At 39.0% G+C, this 17500-nt stretch overlaps 1 protein-coding gene and 1 long non-coding RNA gene across 11 annotated transcripts in view; one reads left to right on the top strand and one right to left on the bottom strand.

The window, feature by feature from the left end:
- The window catches only part of gria4a (glutamate receptor, ionotropic, AMPA 4a), a 77042-nt gene extending 71814 nt beyond the window's left edge, over positions 1 to 5228 (bottom strand). For 2 of the 10 annotated variants that reach the window (XR_006252669.1, XM_043259035.1), the window contains exons 1-2: positions 4728 to 5226; positions 1984 to 2142 (exon numbers count right to left, since the gene is read on the bottom strand). Coding sequence is in view for 8 of the 10 variants with exons in the window: in XM_043259035.1 (XP_043114970.1) it covers positions 1984 to 2142; positions 4728 to 4800 (232 nt within the window). In the remaining 2 variants the exon portion in view is untranslated. Of the gene's footprint in view, positions 1 to 1983; positions 2143 to 4727 lie in introns of all 10 variants that reach the window. The other 8 variants (XR_006252668.1, XM_043259037.1, XM_043259031.1 and 5 more) reach the window with 6 other exon arrangements.
- The window catches only part of LOC122358995, a 25147-nt gene continuing 11654 nt past the window's right edge, over positions 4008 to 17500 (top strand). The window contains exon 1 of the long non-coding RNA XR_006252670.1: positions 4008 to 4166. This is a non-coding gene — a long non-coding RNA (uncharacterized LOC122358995). The remainder of the gene's footprint in view (positions 4167 to 17500) is intronic.

Here is a 17500-nt window from a genome sequence, read left to right on the forward strand (position 1 = left end):
CAGCTGATGAGGGCTAAAAGAGCTGGAAGGCAGCCAGGGCAGAGATAACACACACACACACACACACACACACTGCTGCATCAGGACAGAAGAGGATTCTGCAGACTCAGGCTGGGCGTTCGGTGCGCAGGAGTGTGAGAGGTTGGTGCCCAGCGGGAAAGAGGTTAAACTGGGATTGACTCGTCTCGGTTGGTCCCTGTCTGACTTTTACTCATAGAGGTTCTTCCTTAAGTTCTTATCGAGAGACATTCCTGGCAGTTTAGGCTTGAGTTGCTAGATACTTCACCACCGGAAGAAAAAGCACAAAAGCTATCACCGGGGGCAGTCCACCTTTGCTTTATTTAACTCTAAAGTGAGCATTTGGGTATCTTAAAGATACATTTTAGCTTATTAGCATCTAACTGTACATACCGACCCGATCTCATAAAAGTGTGTACCTCTGTGCACTTCCAATTAGTCCTTTTTATTACGTTGCATCAGGTACGATCAAATATCTGTGGACGGTTGCTAAAAGTTAATGCCCTGCACCCAATCCTCCCTTAAACCTAGCCGAATGGCGTTAACAAATGCAAAACTGATATAAAAAAAACATTTGTTTTTGCAAACGAACGTGAATATATTTTATAAACGAATATATATATATATATATATATATATATATATATATATATATATATATATATAGCTGAAAATCATGCAAAACATTTCAGGCAAAAGTGAAATACGTTTTAGTTGAAGTAGTAAAATTACAAACAAATATAAACAGTAATAAATACATAAATAAACAGTAGTAATAATAATTAAGTGTATAATGTGTATAATGTATAGTGAATAATAATAATTATAATTAAATGTAATAATACTAATAATAATTATATATTTATAATTATATAAAATTATATATAAATAAATTATATATAAATAAATTATATATAATGATAATAAAACTGACAAAAATACAAAACAATTATAATTTGTTTAATTGAATTAAAATGACCAAAAAGCAAACAAATAATATAAATTATATTTCACATAAATTCGCATAAATTATAATAGTATAAATAATACTAATATACTTGAAATATTAACAATGTTAAAAATATTAATATAGAAAAAGTGTATAAAAATCGAATGTCGCTAGTGGTCCAGAAGTCATCATCATGTTTGCTTAATCTTTCTCTAAGATTACTTCTTTAAAACTGCACATCCACTAATTAAATTAAAATAATTGGCCAGATCTGTTTTGCAATATTTACGAACGCCTGCGGTCAGTAGAGCAGATCTGAACAATATAGTCTCCAAGCCAGACCGTTTCAAAGCTCACGCAATCATCGTACTGAAAAGGCCCTACGTAAATACATTCATTAAAAGCTCAATGTCCAATGCGCTTCATCTCAACAGGCTTTGCGCTTTTTCCAATGCTTATGACTCTCTCATTGACATCCAGTGAAGCACAGCATCTGAGAGGGACCCAAAGTGACGTGTCTGTCCGAACACTGCACTAAAACCGATGATACCGATGATAGTCAAGTGCCATTGACTCCCGGTCAAGTGCAGATATGGAAAGGACATCTATTGCACAGGTGCATGTAGATTAAAGCGGATTGTGTTTTAAAATCTCTGTGGCCTTTTGAGTGCTGAGGTTTATACGCTCGCAACCGAGAATGAATCAGCCCGGAGAAGTAGATGAGCACCAAAGCATGCTGAAAGCCGGTCGAGAGTCAATGCGTTGGTATATGCATGCACCGAACGCACCGGACGCTCTTTCAACCTGCAGCGTATCATTTCTCCACACAGAACAGCAAAGACCCCAATTGGTCGCCAACACACAAGGTCCCGCCCCCAAACTCACGCCATTGGTTAAGCCAGAACCGAACCACTCAAGCTTCATTTCTCACTCTTCATTAAGTCAGGCCTAATCAGAGCACGCTTGATTTAGTTTTGGGACTTCGTCTCACATAGCTTTTGACATCTGTCACTCACAGGCATTGGTGACAGCGAAGCTGTTGGCCGTCTCGATGTTGTCGACGTGCGGGACCAGATTGAAAGGGGCTTCTGTGGCGTTCGGACTCGTGTTGTGAAGGAATATGGCCAACCGAAAAGCTGTGTATTCTTGATCCGTGTTTCTTATAAACAACCCACCTGAAAAAGAGCAGGAGGAAGAAAGAGTAAGTGGCGGCGAAGAGGAAATAAAAGAGGTGCTTGTGAATCCCGAAGGAACAGCTCGCTCTAAAGTAAGAAATTGTACCTTTACATGTTTTTCTTTTGCTGTAAATCGCTATAAATCTCGCGTTTGCTTTCAGATATGGCACACCAATAACAATAAATCATCAGATCTTGATGCATCACATTGGGAGTTTCGAAAAATGTGGATAACCACTGATTTTCTGTCCTCTTGCCGATAGGATTGTGCAAAATACACTCTTCAAGGAAAGGTTCAACCCCCCAAAAAATGTAATTCCAGAGTAAGATGCAGAATAAGATGAGTTTGTTTCCTCTCATCAAATATTTGAGAAATGTAGCATCCCGTTACTTACTCACCAATGAGTGCTCTGCAGTGAATGGGTGCCGTCAGAATGAGAGTCTAAACGGCTGATAAAAACATCACAATAATCCACAGTCCATCCGTTAACATCTTGGTAAGACAAAGCTACGTGTTCAGATCCACCTATAAGATGTTTTAACTTCAAACTGTTGCCTCTGGCCGTGATCCATAATTTCAGATCAGACTAGCTTTTCATTGGAGGAAGAATTATTATGATCTATGAAACAGCCTCGACGGTTTTATTTCTCACAAACATGCAGCTTTTGTCTTCTCCAGATGTTATCTGATGGACTGGACTGGTGTATTATTACCAACATCTGTTTGGACGCTCATTCTGACGGCACCCATTCACTGCAGAGCATCCATTGCTGAGACACTGATGCAACGCTACATTTCTGCAAAGCTGATTACACAAACTCATCCCGAACGGCCTTAGGGTGAGCGAATGTTACGCAAAATTATAGGTTATAATTATAGGTAAAAATAAAGTTTCTAGAAGGTGTTTTCCGTAGCGATGCCATGGAAGAACTGTTTCAGTTCCCCAAAGAACCTTTTAGCGATCCGAACTATTTTTTCTTAGTATGAAGCAAATCTAAAGCATCCCTTTCCACTTTTTACTCTTAAAAGTAAAGTTACTTTCATGCATGTCTTTGTATGGTTCCATGAAGAACCTTCACCATCAACGGAACCAAAAATGGTTCCACTGTGGCATCGCTGCAAAAAACGCCTTTTGGAAACTTAATATTTAACAGCATAAATAAGATGATAAAATAGATGTCAATGGTTCTTCAGCGAGCCATCAATGCCAGCTGAAGAACCACAGAGCGTAGAGCAGCGTGAACATTCTGCTGAACATCTCGTTTCGCGCTCCACGGTCTAAAGCGCGCCAAACAGGACTGGGACGACACGCGTGGTCGTTAAATGCTCACTTTCGGGTGAGCTGTGGCTTTAATCGTGGAAACTATCTGTGTGGAAGATCGCGTTTGTGGTTGGTGTCACCAGAGCATGCATGTCTGCGCTTGGCAGGGCCAGTGTCACGTTCTGTTTCATCACATCCTCCCGATTCTTCTCTCTTTCTGACGGACGTTTTGGCTCAGCTGCGAACGGAGATCCCATAACGTGCTTTTATTTGCTCCGAACAACAGAAGCATTGTGCATTTGCATTGCAGCGGTATGTAAATGTCATTAGGCATTGCGTGCAACTGTGCATCCCCCCTCTCTCTCTCTCTCTCTCTCTCTCTCTCTGTGTGTGTGTGTGTGTGTCCGTATTTAGCGTATTAACTTTATCGGCAGTGCTGTCAAAGGCGCACAAGTCAGCGGCCGCATCTCATTATGGCGCGAGACTCTCCATCTCAATGAGCAATGCAGTGACTGAACACACATCCTGCAAAAAGAGAGGGAACTGTGTGTCTGCGAGAGAGAGAGAGAGAGAGAGAGAGAGAGAGAGAGAGGTGGGCGGGCATGCACAGTGGTTTGTTGATGTTAATCAAACATAGAGCTGCGAATCTGGTGAAATGGGAAACTTTGATCGGACTTGGATGGGAAGAGGTCATCCCACATCGCACCAGCACAGCAAGACGAGACCGAATACCGCAGTGATGCTCTGAACTGGCGATGAAAGGTAGCTACAAAAGCGCACTCAACATGCACTTGACCATAACTCATGCATGCTAAAGTACTCCAAACCCTCGAGAACGCAATCCCAGCCTAATGAACGCTGCTCGCGCAGATGAATGCAGCCAGCAGATATCACATGCAATAAAACAGCGTGCACGAAGCAGCGCTACATTTTGGACACTTCGCAGGGCTGTAACCACAAAAGACACTTGTCCCCTTTTGCGTCCGACGAATTGTCCCAGTTTTAAAAACGGCGGTCAGCCAATATGTGGTCTGAATCGTAAATTGCAAATTTGTTTTCCATGATCGTTGGCTTAGAAGTTAATTAGCTTAAGTGCAAGAACAAACCACTAAAGCCCTCAAAACAAAGAGGCGTTCCGGCGCACAAGGCTCTTTGCGTAAAAATAGCTTCTTCTTTTTTTAGACCCATATCTCTGTGTGTTCCTGTAGATTAGTTGCTGTGAATTATTATGCACTATTCACACCGTATCTGTTGCACTGCGATATTTTCGCGCGGTGTTAATAAAGTCCCCCGTCTAGCCGTCATGTCAGAAGTGTAACTCACCGATTTGGACACTGCTGGGAAAAGCCCCTTCGCCGAGTCCCCACAGCAGCGGAATCAACAGCAGGATCCGCATTCTGTCCGAATCAGAACCCGTCTGGACTCATGGATGGGTGGATGGAGACGAGATAGTGTGACGGGAGGGAAATGAAAGGAAATAAATGGGTAATCTCGCAAAGGGAGTTTCAGCAATCCATCCTACAGGCAATCCGTGTGTTCCCCGCAGTATCCACTGGAGAGAGAAGAAGAAGAAGAGGAATCTGTCCGGATGAACGCTTGAGAGCGAGTGGAAGAGTGAGAGAGAGAGAGAGAGAGAGAGAGAGAGAGAGAGAGAGAGGTGGATGCGCGCACGCTCACTCTGCGCTCTTTGCCTCTGAGGTCTTCGGCTTTTCAGCTGTGTTTGCTAAGGCAAGTGCCTCTGTTACTACTGCTCACACGGCTAGATACCCGAACAACCCCCCGAGCGTGCCAATTAAACTCGAGCGAGACACCCAGCCCGCAGAAGTCGAATACTGTAAGAAGAAACCGCGCAAAACCTACTCGCAGCTCATTACGCGCGACATCATCCGTTCATTTTACGGACATCCCTGTTAGCTCTAAAATGCAATGCGGTGCAGTGCGAGATTTAAATCGCCGTGTGATGCTCAGAGCACCTGTAAAGATGAAACGCCTTCGAGTTATACTGTAGACTATACGCCGTATGCGCGTCTTTGCTGAGAGCGATCAGCCTTCACCTGCTGGACCGGAAAACAGTGGAAAAATCCCACCGGAGCGCATTGAAGGAGAGACCAGGAGCCACAAACAGACCAGAATATCAAAGTGACCCGAGAGTTTATTCTTTCCACAAGAAACGGACGGCATTACAACGACCACGTAGTACCACACTAAAACACGAGAAATAAAAATGGTACAATAATATTCACGTTATCTACCTATATATCTGTCTATCTATCTAGATGCAGGCAAACTAAAATATAAAAAACATTTATATATATATATATATATATATATATATATATATATATATATATATATATATATATATATAATGTTTAAATATTTAAATATATATATTTAAATATTATATATAACTAACAGGCATATATATATATATATATATATATATATATATATATATATATATATATATATATATATATATATATATTATATATATACTATACATAAAAACATAACTAAGAAACTAACACATACATAAAATACAGGCCTATAGTTATTGTATTAATTGTTGTATCTATAGAAATAAATATTGTATTGTAAAACTGACACTCTCTTAGCAACGCCCTGGCAACGCCTCTCCACGCACGTCCGTGTCCTGGATATAATATGTCTTCTTCTCGTTTCTGTGTCCGCTTTGAACGTGCACTAGACGCTCGCCTTTGACCTTTTTCTCTTGCCGCGGCGCTCCCACGTTAAAAACAGAGCAACTTTTACAAGCGCGCCGCGGTTCCGTCCCAGCGCGCCGCGTCTGCCTGCGTTTGAACGGCAGAAAGCGTCCCGCGCGAACGCCCCTGAGGATTCGCCTGCGTTCTTTACAGGCACGGAAACACGGTGTTCAGGGGTTAGTGCTCAGTGCTCTCCTTCTCTTCTCTTCTGATGTCTTTCTCTCCTGTGCAACACGGTGTGAGCTTCAGTACCGGTGAAGAGAAAAGAACAGAATAGAACCCAGTGGAAGAGAATAGAACTGGATACAGACAAGTACAATAGAATCTAGTTGTAGAGAAAAGAATGGGGAAGATGTAGCAACAGAATAGAGTTGTACAGAGTGTAATAGAATGACTCTGTACTGTAGAATGGATTTGTGTGGAGGAGATAGAATAGAAGTGAAAGGAGAATTTTAGAATAGAACAGAGTTACAGAGAATAATTGAAGCGAAGAGTATACAGTAGAACATAATATACTAGAAAAGAATATATAACAGTATTACAGAGTGGAGTTATGTATGGAGAAGAATGGAATGGAATAAAAGTATACAGTAGAATAGAATAGAGAACAGTAGAATAGAATAGTTAGAGGATAATACAGTGGAACGGTGTACAGTAGAAAAGAATCCACTATAATTGAATATAGAACAGTATAGTATAGTGGAGTTGTATAGAGCGGAATGGAATAGAAACATAGAACAGAATAAACACCTCTGTAGTGCAATAACACTTAACATGCAATTCAGTCTAAACACACCACAGTAAAATATATAGTGTAAAGTATAATATAGTGTTTGTCTCTCTCTCTCTCTCTCTCTCTCTCTGTCTCTCTCTCTCTCTCTCTCTCTCTCTCTCTCTCTCTCTCTCTCTCTCTCTGTCTCTCTGTCTCTCTCTCTCTCTCTCTCTCTCTCTCTGTCTCTCTGTCTCTCTCTCTCTCTGTCTCTCTCTCTCTCTCTCTCTCTGTCTCTCTCTCTCTCTCTCTCTCTCTCTCTCTCTCTCTCTCTCTCTCTCTCTCTCTCTCTCTCTCTGTCTCTCTCTCTCTCTCTCTCTCTCTCTCTCTCTCTCTCTGTCTCTCTCTCTCTCTCTCTCTCTCTCTCTCTCTCTCTCTCTCTCTCTCTCTCTCTCTCTCTCTCTCTCTCTCTCTCTCTCTCTCTCTCTCTCTCTCTCTCTCTCTCTCTCTCTGTCTCTCTCTCTCTCTCTCTCTCTCTCTCTCTCTCTCTCTCTCTCTCTCTCTCTCTCTCTCTCTCTCTCTCTCTCTCTCTCTCTCTCTCTCTCTCTCTCTCTCTCTCTCTCTCTCTCTCTCTCTCTCTGTCTCTCTCTCTCTCTCTCTCTCTCTCTCTCTCTCTGTCTCTCTCTCTCTCTCTCTCTCTCTCTCTCTGTCTCTCTCTCTCTGTCTCTCTGTCTCTCTCTCTCTGTCTCTCTCTCTCTGTCTCTCTGTCTCTCTCTCTCTCTCTGTCTCTCTCTCTCTCTCTCTCTCTCTCTCTCTCTCTCTCTCTCTCTCTCTCTGTCTCTTTCACTCTCTCTCTGTCCGTCTCTGTCTCTACGGCTCATAAATCCATCAGGCCTCTTCATTCCAGAGCAGCCCAGATCAGTTTCTCCTCAGCGTTCACCTCTCTAAAAAGGTTTTCGTCCCCTCGCATATTTATATATCCTCCAGTTAATATACGAGTCTGCGTTTTACTGCTTTATGACACTTGGCTCGTTCCCGCAGCACGGGTCTCCACGTGGCCGAGCGTCAGGCCGCAGCTGCGTCTTATTGCCCATTCATAATCGTTACGGCCTCCGGTGGCGCTGACAGACGGATTGTGGAGGCTCCCTCGGTTTCTTTAGAGACTTAAACGACAGAAACTTGTCTCTTGAATGGTTAGATGGCTGGAATATGGCGTATGGCCGCTGTAATCATTAAGAGAGATCAGTGAAGGGTTCCTGTGTGTAATAGAGTGTGGATGGAGCTGTCCGTGGTGCTGAACGCTGGACAGCACCGGCTCTTAAAGTAAAGAAACACATCTTTTTAAATTAATTTCATACAGTTCATACAGTTATTCTATAACAATATGCAATATTATTTTTCTAATTTATCTAAATATCCTGGACTTGCTAACATTTTTTTTACCCGTTTTGTTACTTTTCATACACATCCCCATAAAAATGCAGTTTTTATTACATTTTTTTAATCAGTATTTATTTTATATTATTTTTATAATATTTATATCATTTAAAAAAATAATTAAAACAGTATTAAATTTTAATTAAATATATATTTAAAATAATTGTTTTCTATTTGAATATATGGCAAAATGTAATTTTATACTGTGACCAAAGCTGAATCTGGTCACATGATCCTTCAAAAATCATCCTAATATGCTGATATGATGCTTAAAAAACTGCTGAATATTTTTTCAGACACCATAATGCGTATTTTTTTAAAGATACTTTGAAAGTTGAAAAGAATAGCATTTATTTGAAATAGATTTTTTTTAAACGTTTATAAATGTCTTATGTTAAATGTTTAAATTGTACAAAACTGATTATAAATATACAATAATGAATAAAACATGTATTTTTTAACTTTTTAGTTAAAAGTAAGCATTTTTGTAGCTGTAGCTTACAGTAAAAATCATAAAATTACAGAACAAATTGCAAAAAAACTTTCCTTTATATATAATGCAAGGTATGTACTATGTGCATTAATGCATTATCTTTTCATCAAGTAATTGTAACCGAAGTTAAAAATGCATTATAATAGCATAAAGTTTGTTTGTTATATGCATTATAAGTATAGTAGATAAATATAATAATGTATTAAAACGGTGCTTGCAATTATTCATGCAGTGCATTATAGGTGCATCGGATGATATAAATAATACATTAAAACTACTTTTACGATGCATTATATATAAAGTGTTTCCAGTATTGCCTTAACATTACAGTATGTTATCACAGTACACAAAACTTTTACTTGGAGAGATCAATGGAAAGTTGAAGTCTCCTGATGTCGGAGCACTCGAGGTGCTCTTGCGCGGCGCTGTAGTAGTATCTCTGTCTGTGAGGCATTACTTTGATGACTCTCTCAGTGAGGTGTAATGACTCTCTCGCTCTCAATGACTAATGGCCCTCCTGAGATGTTATTAAAGAACTGGATGGCTCTGATTTTAGGGCCATTTCTTTTTTACCGCGCGTTTCACGGAGGTCGTGGGAGAATTGATGCGCGTGTGAAATCCCCCTCGTCTTCTACATCGGTGCGTTCCTCCACCCTGCCCCAGCTCCTTTAACGCTCGAAAACCAAGCGCTTTCAAAGGATGCGCCGATCAATGGAGACCGGAGGGACGTATCGGATCCCAGTGCCAGAGAAAAAGAGATTCGATTTATTGATTAGATCAAAAGTAACAAGAGCAATCGGTTCGGTTTCACGCGATTTCATGAGAAACTCAACACAAAATAGCTCTTGGCTCGCTTTCCCAGCGGAAGGTTATATTGCTTGTTTTATAGCCCGGGAGATTTTGACTTCTCCTTCATGTTTTATTAGGCATAAACTTTTCCCCTAAAATAACTTTGGTGACAGAATAGAGCTATGCGAAAGCTCTGATATTAAGCTCAGATCAAGTGATATTGTGGGAACCTAACGATAAATACTTGAGATGTGATAAACTTGCTCAGCAGGTACAGCATCGCCCTTTTATTACGCCTCGAACAATGAAAGCGCTCGAAGACTCGTTAAATCAAGCTACGATGGCGCGGTCGCTTCAGCAAGTGTGTTTTATGTCACGCTTTCGTTAAGTTTATTTTTAAATGGGTTAGCACACGAACACTTGGGCAAGTCATCCACTACAAACTAATCACTTATCACTGCATTTAAAAAGCTATCCGATTGCTAATTACTTTCCCTTCAAGTTACTTTCGAGTTAGCAATCCTAAAATATAGACTGAAAAGGGAAACTCGTAGTTCTTCGCATTATTTAAGTGACGTAAGTGATATTCTGTGTTAAGGTGATCTGTATGAAATCGACCAAGTCTTTCCGGATTCGTTTCTAATGCATGCATTTGCCAGCCGAACTTTCGCAAACCTGCAATGGCAGACTAAAATATTAGAGATTTCGAAATATGTTGCACTAATGTTGTACAGCCTGTGATTTATTAGATGGCAAACTGGTTTTAAAAAGCATTTGACTTCATATATGCACAAACGTTAGCTACGTTGAGTCTAATCACGACAAACTGTATCGTGGGTCTGTAACAGAACATAGATACTTTACAACTTTTTTTATATATAGTTTTTGCAATAGATTCATTTATGACAAGAGCGCGCCTAAAAATAACAGGAGTTGCACTTTTCCCTATCATCTCGAATTGAAACTCATTTTAAAACCAGACGTTGCGCGACCATGGAAATGCTGCAAAATGTTTTCGTTCATGGATAATGAACGTTCATGGATAGTTGACTTACACGACTTACAAAATGTGACGGTTAACAGGTCAAATGACGTATATACCCAACTCTGGACGCTTCATTTCAGAAACGCTTCAATGTCGCACAATAAAACGCCGCCAGGCTGTGTAGAATTAAACCGAACGCACTTTCGGTGTGAAAGTGTCACCAAACGTGCAAGAAGCAGCGTAAATGTCAGCGTTTTTCCGCTGAGCCTGTCCTATGTGTTGATCTGCACACACACACACACACACACACACGCACCGAAGCGCTCGTGTTTGTGCGAGTATTCAGCTCATGTCGTAGCACACAGGGCGCTGGAAGGCTAGCACGCAGCATCTGGGTGCTCATCTGCTTCTTAATGACATGCTAATGGCGTTAACGTGCTGCTTGCTGTGGGCGCGAGTGTGTGTGTGTGTGTGTGTGTGTGTGTGTGATATATCAATAAACCCTCACGGGCTGAAGTGCTCTACAGCTGAGCTCCTAACACAGTTCAGCAGTGCATCTGAAAGTCCTGATGTTCTCCCATGATCCTGATTCAGATCTACACGACTGTGACTAGACTTTATATATTAGAGCGTTGACGGTGTCGATATATATATTCGAAATTGCAAAAGTTTCGACTTCAGCGTAGATGTGCACAGATATGAATGAAATATATTTGAAATGATTGATGGAAAGTGACTTTGCGTGAGGGTAAAACTTATTAAGCAAACAGCATGTGGGTAAAACACTCTCTGATGATAATCATACAGTTGCTGAACAAATTTTAGCATTGCGTTGCTATTTCTTGTTGTCATCGTTAACTAAAATCTCATCGAAATAAAACGTGTTTGCATTAACTGAAATAATAATTAAAAAGCTTTAAAAATTCTAATGTTGCCTAGGCAACTATCTAAAAATACTTACTAACCTAAATTACAAAAAAATTGTCAAAAATTTTAAACAGAAGAAAGCACAAATGCTATAACTATAAAAACTATAATATAGTTTTATTAATTTAAAATATTAAACAATATATTAAAAGTATATGTATGTTATTTTAGCATAATTGATACACCATGATCATTTATTATTTTGAATTAGTTTTCATTTTTAGATTACATTTTTTTTATGCTGTTTTATGAATGTTTATATATTAGTCTTATATTAGTTAGTTTTGCATATTTTTATGTTTAAAGTTTAAGTAAACAGAAACGAGAAATTACTTTTTTATGTTTTATTTCAGCTGTCGTTTCTTTCAGTCCAAGTGGCATCTTTTGGGCTTTAGTTTAAGTTAACCATTATAACCCTGATATAAATGATATTTAAGAAGAAAACAAAACACTGCTTGACCTCTTTGTTGATGATTATACCTGCAACATTTATGTCTACGTTACTGTTTTGTTTCTTTATATAGTACGTCCTATTCTGAGCAGCAGAATGGCTCTCTAATATCCCGCGTCCGTCTGACAGATCCACGTACGTACACACGCCAACGAGACAAACTCTGGCATGTCCTACATTTGTGTGTAACTGAGTAAGTGCAGGTGCTCATGAATATTCATCATACAGAGAGAAGGCGCCACTGTCTGAACACACGCCGTTAGCATGTGAGTGAGTGAGGGAGTCATCAGTAACACATGATTATGGTAGTGGAACTTTTTTGTGTTAAAATAACATTTTGTCTCTTTGATATATATATATATATATATATATATATATATATATATATATATATATATATATATATATATATATATATATATATATATATATATAATAAATGTATATATATATATATATATATATATATATATATATATATATATATATATATATATATATATAATAAGTTTATTATTACTATAATTATCTTTATAAAATAAACAGTTTAAATTGCTAAGTATTAGTATAAATCTGTTTATTGTTTAAACAAATGTATTTGAAATATGGTTTAAGTGTTGCTTTATGGTTGTTAGGGTGTTGCTATGTGGTTGCTTTGCAGTTGCTGGGGTATTCTGGATGCTGGATGGTTCATAGGCAGTTGCTAGGGTGTTCTGGATACTGAGTGGTTTCTAGGCAGTTGCTAGGGTGTTCTGAATACTGAGTGGTTACTAGGCAGTTGCTAGGGTTTTCTGGATGCTCAGTGGTTGCTATGGTATTCTGGATGTTGAATGGTTGATAGGCAGTTGCTAGGGTGTTCTGGATACTGAGTGGTTGCTATGGTATTCAGAATGCTGGATGGTTGATAGGCAGTTGCTTGGGTGTTCTGGATGTTGATGGTTGTTAGGCAGTTGCTAGGGTGTTCTGGATGCTGGATACTTGATTGGCAGTCGCTGGGGTGTTCTGGTTGCTGAGTGATTGGTAGGGAGTTGCTAGAGTGTTCTGGATGTTGAGTGGTTGCTAGGCAGTAGCTAGGGTGTTCTGGAGTCTGAGTGGTTGCTAGGCAGTTGCTAGGGTATTCTGAATGTTGAATGGTTGCTAGAATGTTCTGGATGCTGGGTGGTTGATAGGCAGTTGCTATGGTATTCTGGATGCTGGATGGTTGATATGCAGTTGCTAGAGTGTTCTGGAAGTTGAATGGTTGCTAGGCAGTTGCTAGGGTGTTCTGGATACTGAGTGGTTGCTAGGCAGTTGCCAGGGTATTCTGAATGTTGAATGGTTGCTAGAATGTTCTGGATGCTGGGTGGTTGATAGGCAGTTGCCAGAGTGTTCTGGAAGTTGAATGGTTGCTAGGCAATTGCTAGGGTGTTCTGGATACTGAGTGGTTGCTAGGCAGTTGCTAGGGTTTTCTGGATACTCAGTGGTTGCTATGGTATTCTGGATGCTGGATGGTTGCTAGTCAGTCGCTAGGGTGTTGTGTGTGCTGGATGGTTGCAAGGTGGTTGCTATGGTCTTTTGGGTAGTTGAGACTGATAAAAAAGTATACTGTACAAATATTGATTAAATAATCAATTTTTTGTGTATTTGTGCAAAACACAATTACAGGAAGCTTATAGCGTTACATTTTATATTTATTTGACAAATATGTATCACATCACAGAATTATTAGTTTGTTTGTGTTAAAACTAAATAAATTAAAAATGTATATGCAATTCAAATAATATATTACATAATATATCTTATTTAGCTCTTATAAAGTAAACATTGGGGGAAAAGGTCTGAGACAGACTTTTAATGGCAAATTTAATTAAATCTAAAGTTCACTTATTTACATTTTAGATTCTGTTGATGTTTATATTTTCTCCAAATGTCTGAAAAAAAAAGGAATGTGTGCTGGAACTTTTTACAGGAATACCTACAAAACCTAATGAGATCACATTGGGATTACAGATTGTGCAATACAAGGCTGCTTTCCAGCGGCAGAAAGAAAGTTTAATGAGTAAAATCTGCTCGAAATGGTGTTTCATAATTACAACTCGTTCCCTAAAGGACCGGAGCGGCGCGAGACACAGAAAGAGAGAGAACATATGCTAACATCATTTTATGTCTCTTTAAGAACCGAACAACACGGTCAGCAAAACCAGAGCCGAGCGTGTGGGATTAGTACGCGTGAAATATGAAAGAGTCAGAATTAGAAAGTGCATCGCTGATTATGAGGAATCCGAAACTTTGCCAGTGTGTCATAGAGTTTTTATGATACGTTTTTACAGTGGGAGCTTTAGTACGTAAAGATAAGATAAGAGCAGTGCACGTATTGGAATGACATCATTTAATTACAAAATACACGATGTGACTGTAATCAGTTACTGAGCATTCAATTCAACTATAACTAATTTACAGTTACTTGAGAAAATTCTAACTATTACGTAAGATTATTTTTACACACACACACACACACACACACACACACACACACACACACACACACACACACACACACACACACACACACACACACACACACACACACACACACACACACACACACACACACACACACACACTTAATTGATTTCTTTCCCAAAATGCATTGGCTGCTCTGAAATATGAGAAAAAACCTTTTCATGAGATCAGAACAATAGAATACATATAGAATACAGTACAATCTATAGAGTAGTAGAATACATGTATTTGATAACTGTTTTATATCCTGTTTGGCTTTATGTATGCCTTATTTTTTTTTTTAGATGAACTTTTTCGCCAAGGAAAAATGATGACTTGATGTTTTTAATGGAGTAGTGTTTATTATAAATAACTTATCCATGCACTTCTTTTTTTTTTTTTTTATTCATGTGCCCTTATAGTCTTTAATCAAAATTGTAAATCTCCCCTTCCCCTTAAAACGACTCGTCTTCTCTTCCGCTCACAAGCGATGTCGAGAACTATGGGTGTATTCAAATCTGCCTAGCAACGCTCTGGCCACGCCTATCTTCCAACGATCCAATCAACTACCCCAAGAGGAAATCAAGCCCCGCCCTACATTTTTTTACGTTTCAGAATCCGTTTCACTCAGATATACGTCACACTAAAGAAAAAAGGACAATGTCAACTTCCGTTTCACGTCGACTTTGAAGTAAAAAGTCGTGCTAAAGTCAGTTGTGCTTGTTTTCGAAAATTAAATTAGTAACATCAACTCTACTTCTATTCTCAATCAAAATGCAAGAACTGTCTGGTCCGATGTCATGTCCAATGCCAACCTGATGTTATATTGATGTCCTGTTCCTGCTGGGACAATTTAATAAAACTGTTTTTTAATTTTATAGGTCTACAGAAAGTGAGCAAAGGATATTTACATTAGCGAATAAAAATAACTTGGTTTATAGTTTCTGGAGCTGTTTGAACTGTGAAACGAATCTGCGTGAAAAATTAGCATGTTGTCGTTGGTCTGAATGAAAACGCTTATTCATTCTTCACCAGTAGGTGTGGCTTTTCGGCGGCATTGAAATAGCGGTTTCCCTGGTAACCTAAACATACAGCAGCACCAATCGACCAATCGCTGCAGATTAGAGTCACACAAAGGAGGGGTTTGGAAAAATGAATCTTCGAGGGAATCGCTTGGGAGTCGTTAAGAAATGAAGGTCAAAATAAATGCATAGTGTAAGACAATGAAAGTGTTTTTCACACTGTATTTGTTTGGAACATTTGATTACTCGTAATAGGAGCATAATCAGATCTAAAAAAATTATTTTCATCTTTTCATTTCGTTTTTTCGTTATTCACCATTGCTAAAAAACAAGCAAAAAAACTATAGAAGCCTAATAGAAAACATCACAGAAATGCTAATGGTTACCTTTTAAATACCATTATGAAATATAAACTTTTTTCCAGTAAAACCATTACAAAATTGCTATTTGTAGTGTGTTTTCCAACAGGATTTAACATCTCACCAATAGAATCCATCACATATCATTATACCTTCCATTAAAACCAATATAATTCCCATTATAGCCATTAAATCCATACATTTTCTATTATGTTTTGGGCCAGGTTCTGTTATTTTGTTGTCTCAGCAGTGGGCGAGAGCCGCAATAGAATTAGTTTAATCGTGCAGCTGTGTTTTATCCAGTTTTGGTGTTTTTTTTTTTTTTTTTTTTAACTTTAAGTTTCCAGGCTGAAACTTCCTCGTTCTTGGATGGCGGAGCTCGTGTCGAAATCGTGATGGTGCTCTCCTCCTCGGGGTTTGTTCTGCGTGTGTTTAAGGTGAAAGAAAAATGCATAAAGAACAGAATTTCGCTCCTTTGATATTTTGTCCTCAGCAGACTGAATTCCCATGATAATTTAGTGCTGAGACTGCAGTTAGTGTACTATAAAACAAAGCTTCCACAGCACTTCTTAAATGTATGAAGCTAACAGTGAAGTAATAATGAATTGTAAAGTGATGCCAACGCCAACAGTACGTCATAAAGGGGTCAGTCATATAGGGACAGAGTTTCACGCGACGCTAGTTAAGAGTCTAAATATAGCCTATGCTTTGGCAGCCATTCTTAATTTGATTGCAATTCTATAGTAAAACAGAATTATGACTAAATGCGGGGTGCGTAAGGAAGAATTACTTGGTTAATTTCGATTTATTCATTATTAATAATAAAGGTAATTATAAAATGATGACGATTAATGATGGGTGAATTAATTTTATTTTGTTTTTATTTTATTTTATTTGGAGTTTTTTGTAACATCTACATAGTTGGAAGATATTCGTAGATAAATATATACAATATATAATCCATTCAAAAATATTGTTTTTATTTTATTTCGAGCAAGTTTGAAGGTACGTCCATTTTATTTCTTTTTTTCAATATCTACATTAGCGTTTTCAGCATTCTTTTAGGACAGTTCGATTAAAAAAAGCAGCTCGAATCAAATACATACGCGCCCTCAGATCTGAATTAGTTTTTTGTTTATTTATTTATTTAGTGCAGTATAATTATAGTTTGAATAGACACGGATGGTAACTATACCAAATATACAGAATGCTGCTAAAATTCGGTATATTAAATTCCATCTTTTTCTGTGGGATTGATTGACGCTCCAAGGACTTTTCACATTTCCCCATGCAAATACTGACTCGTTTCTTTTTCGCCTATTCGAAAGAGTTTCAAAAATGCCGTGATGTGAGAACATCTGACGTGGCGACGCACGCTTTGAGTAATCGACGAGGCTCTCGCGGTGCTTGAAAGTATCTGTCTGGGATTTTCTTAAAGAGAGCCGTTACGTTTCCACGATGTCTTCTGTGTTCGGCGCTCCTCGGCTTTAAGTATGCATGATGAAGCCAGGAGAGGAGGAAGACAGGATGAAGAGCGGATGAATAATTGATTGGCGTTTGGCAGCCCCGGGCTCGGGCATGCTGTGCCGTTCTGTGGTGCATTGTGGGTAAACTCTCAGCGTGCTGCGTCTCGGGCGTTTTTGGGCTCTCCGGATAAAGTTGGGATCGGCACGGAGCGTTTCCGGGTGTCTGGAGCGTGCGTCGCTGTGAAAGCTGC

Source organism: Puntigrus tetrazona, chromosome 15 (assembly GCF_018831695.1).
Source record: "Puntigrus tetrazona isolate hp1 chromosome 15, ASM1883169v1, whole genome shotgun sequence".
In the NCBI taxonomy this organism is placed as follows: Eukaryota; Metazoa; Chordata; class Actinopteri; order Cypriniformes; family Cyprinidae; genus Puntigrus; species Puntigrus tetrazona.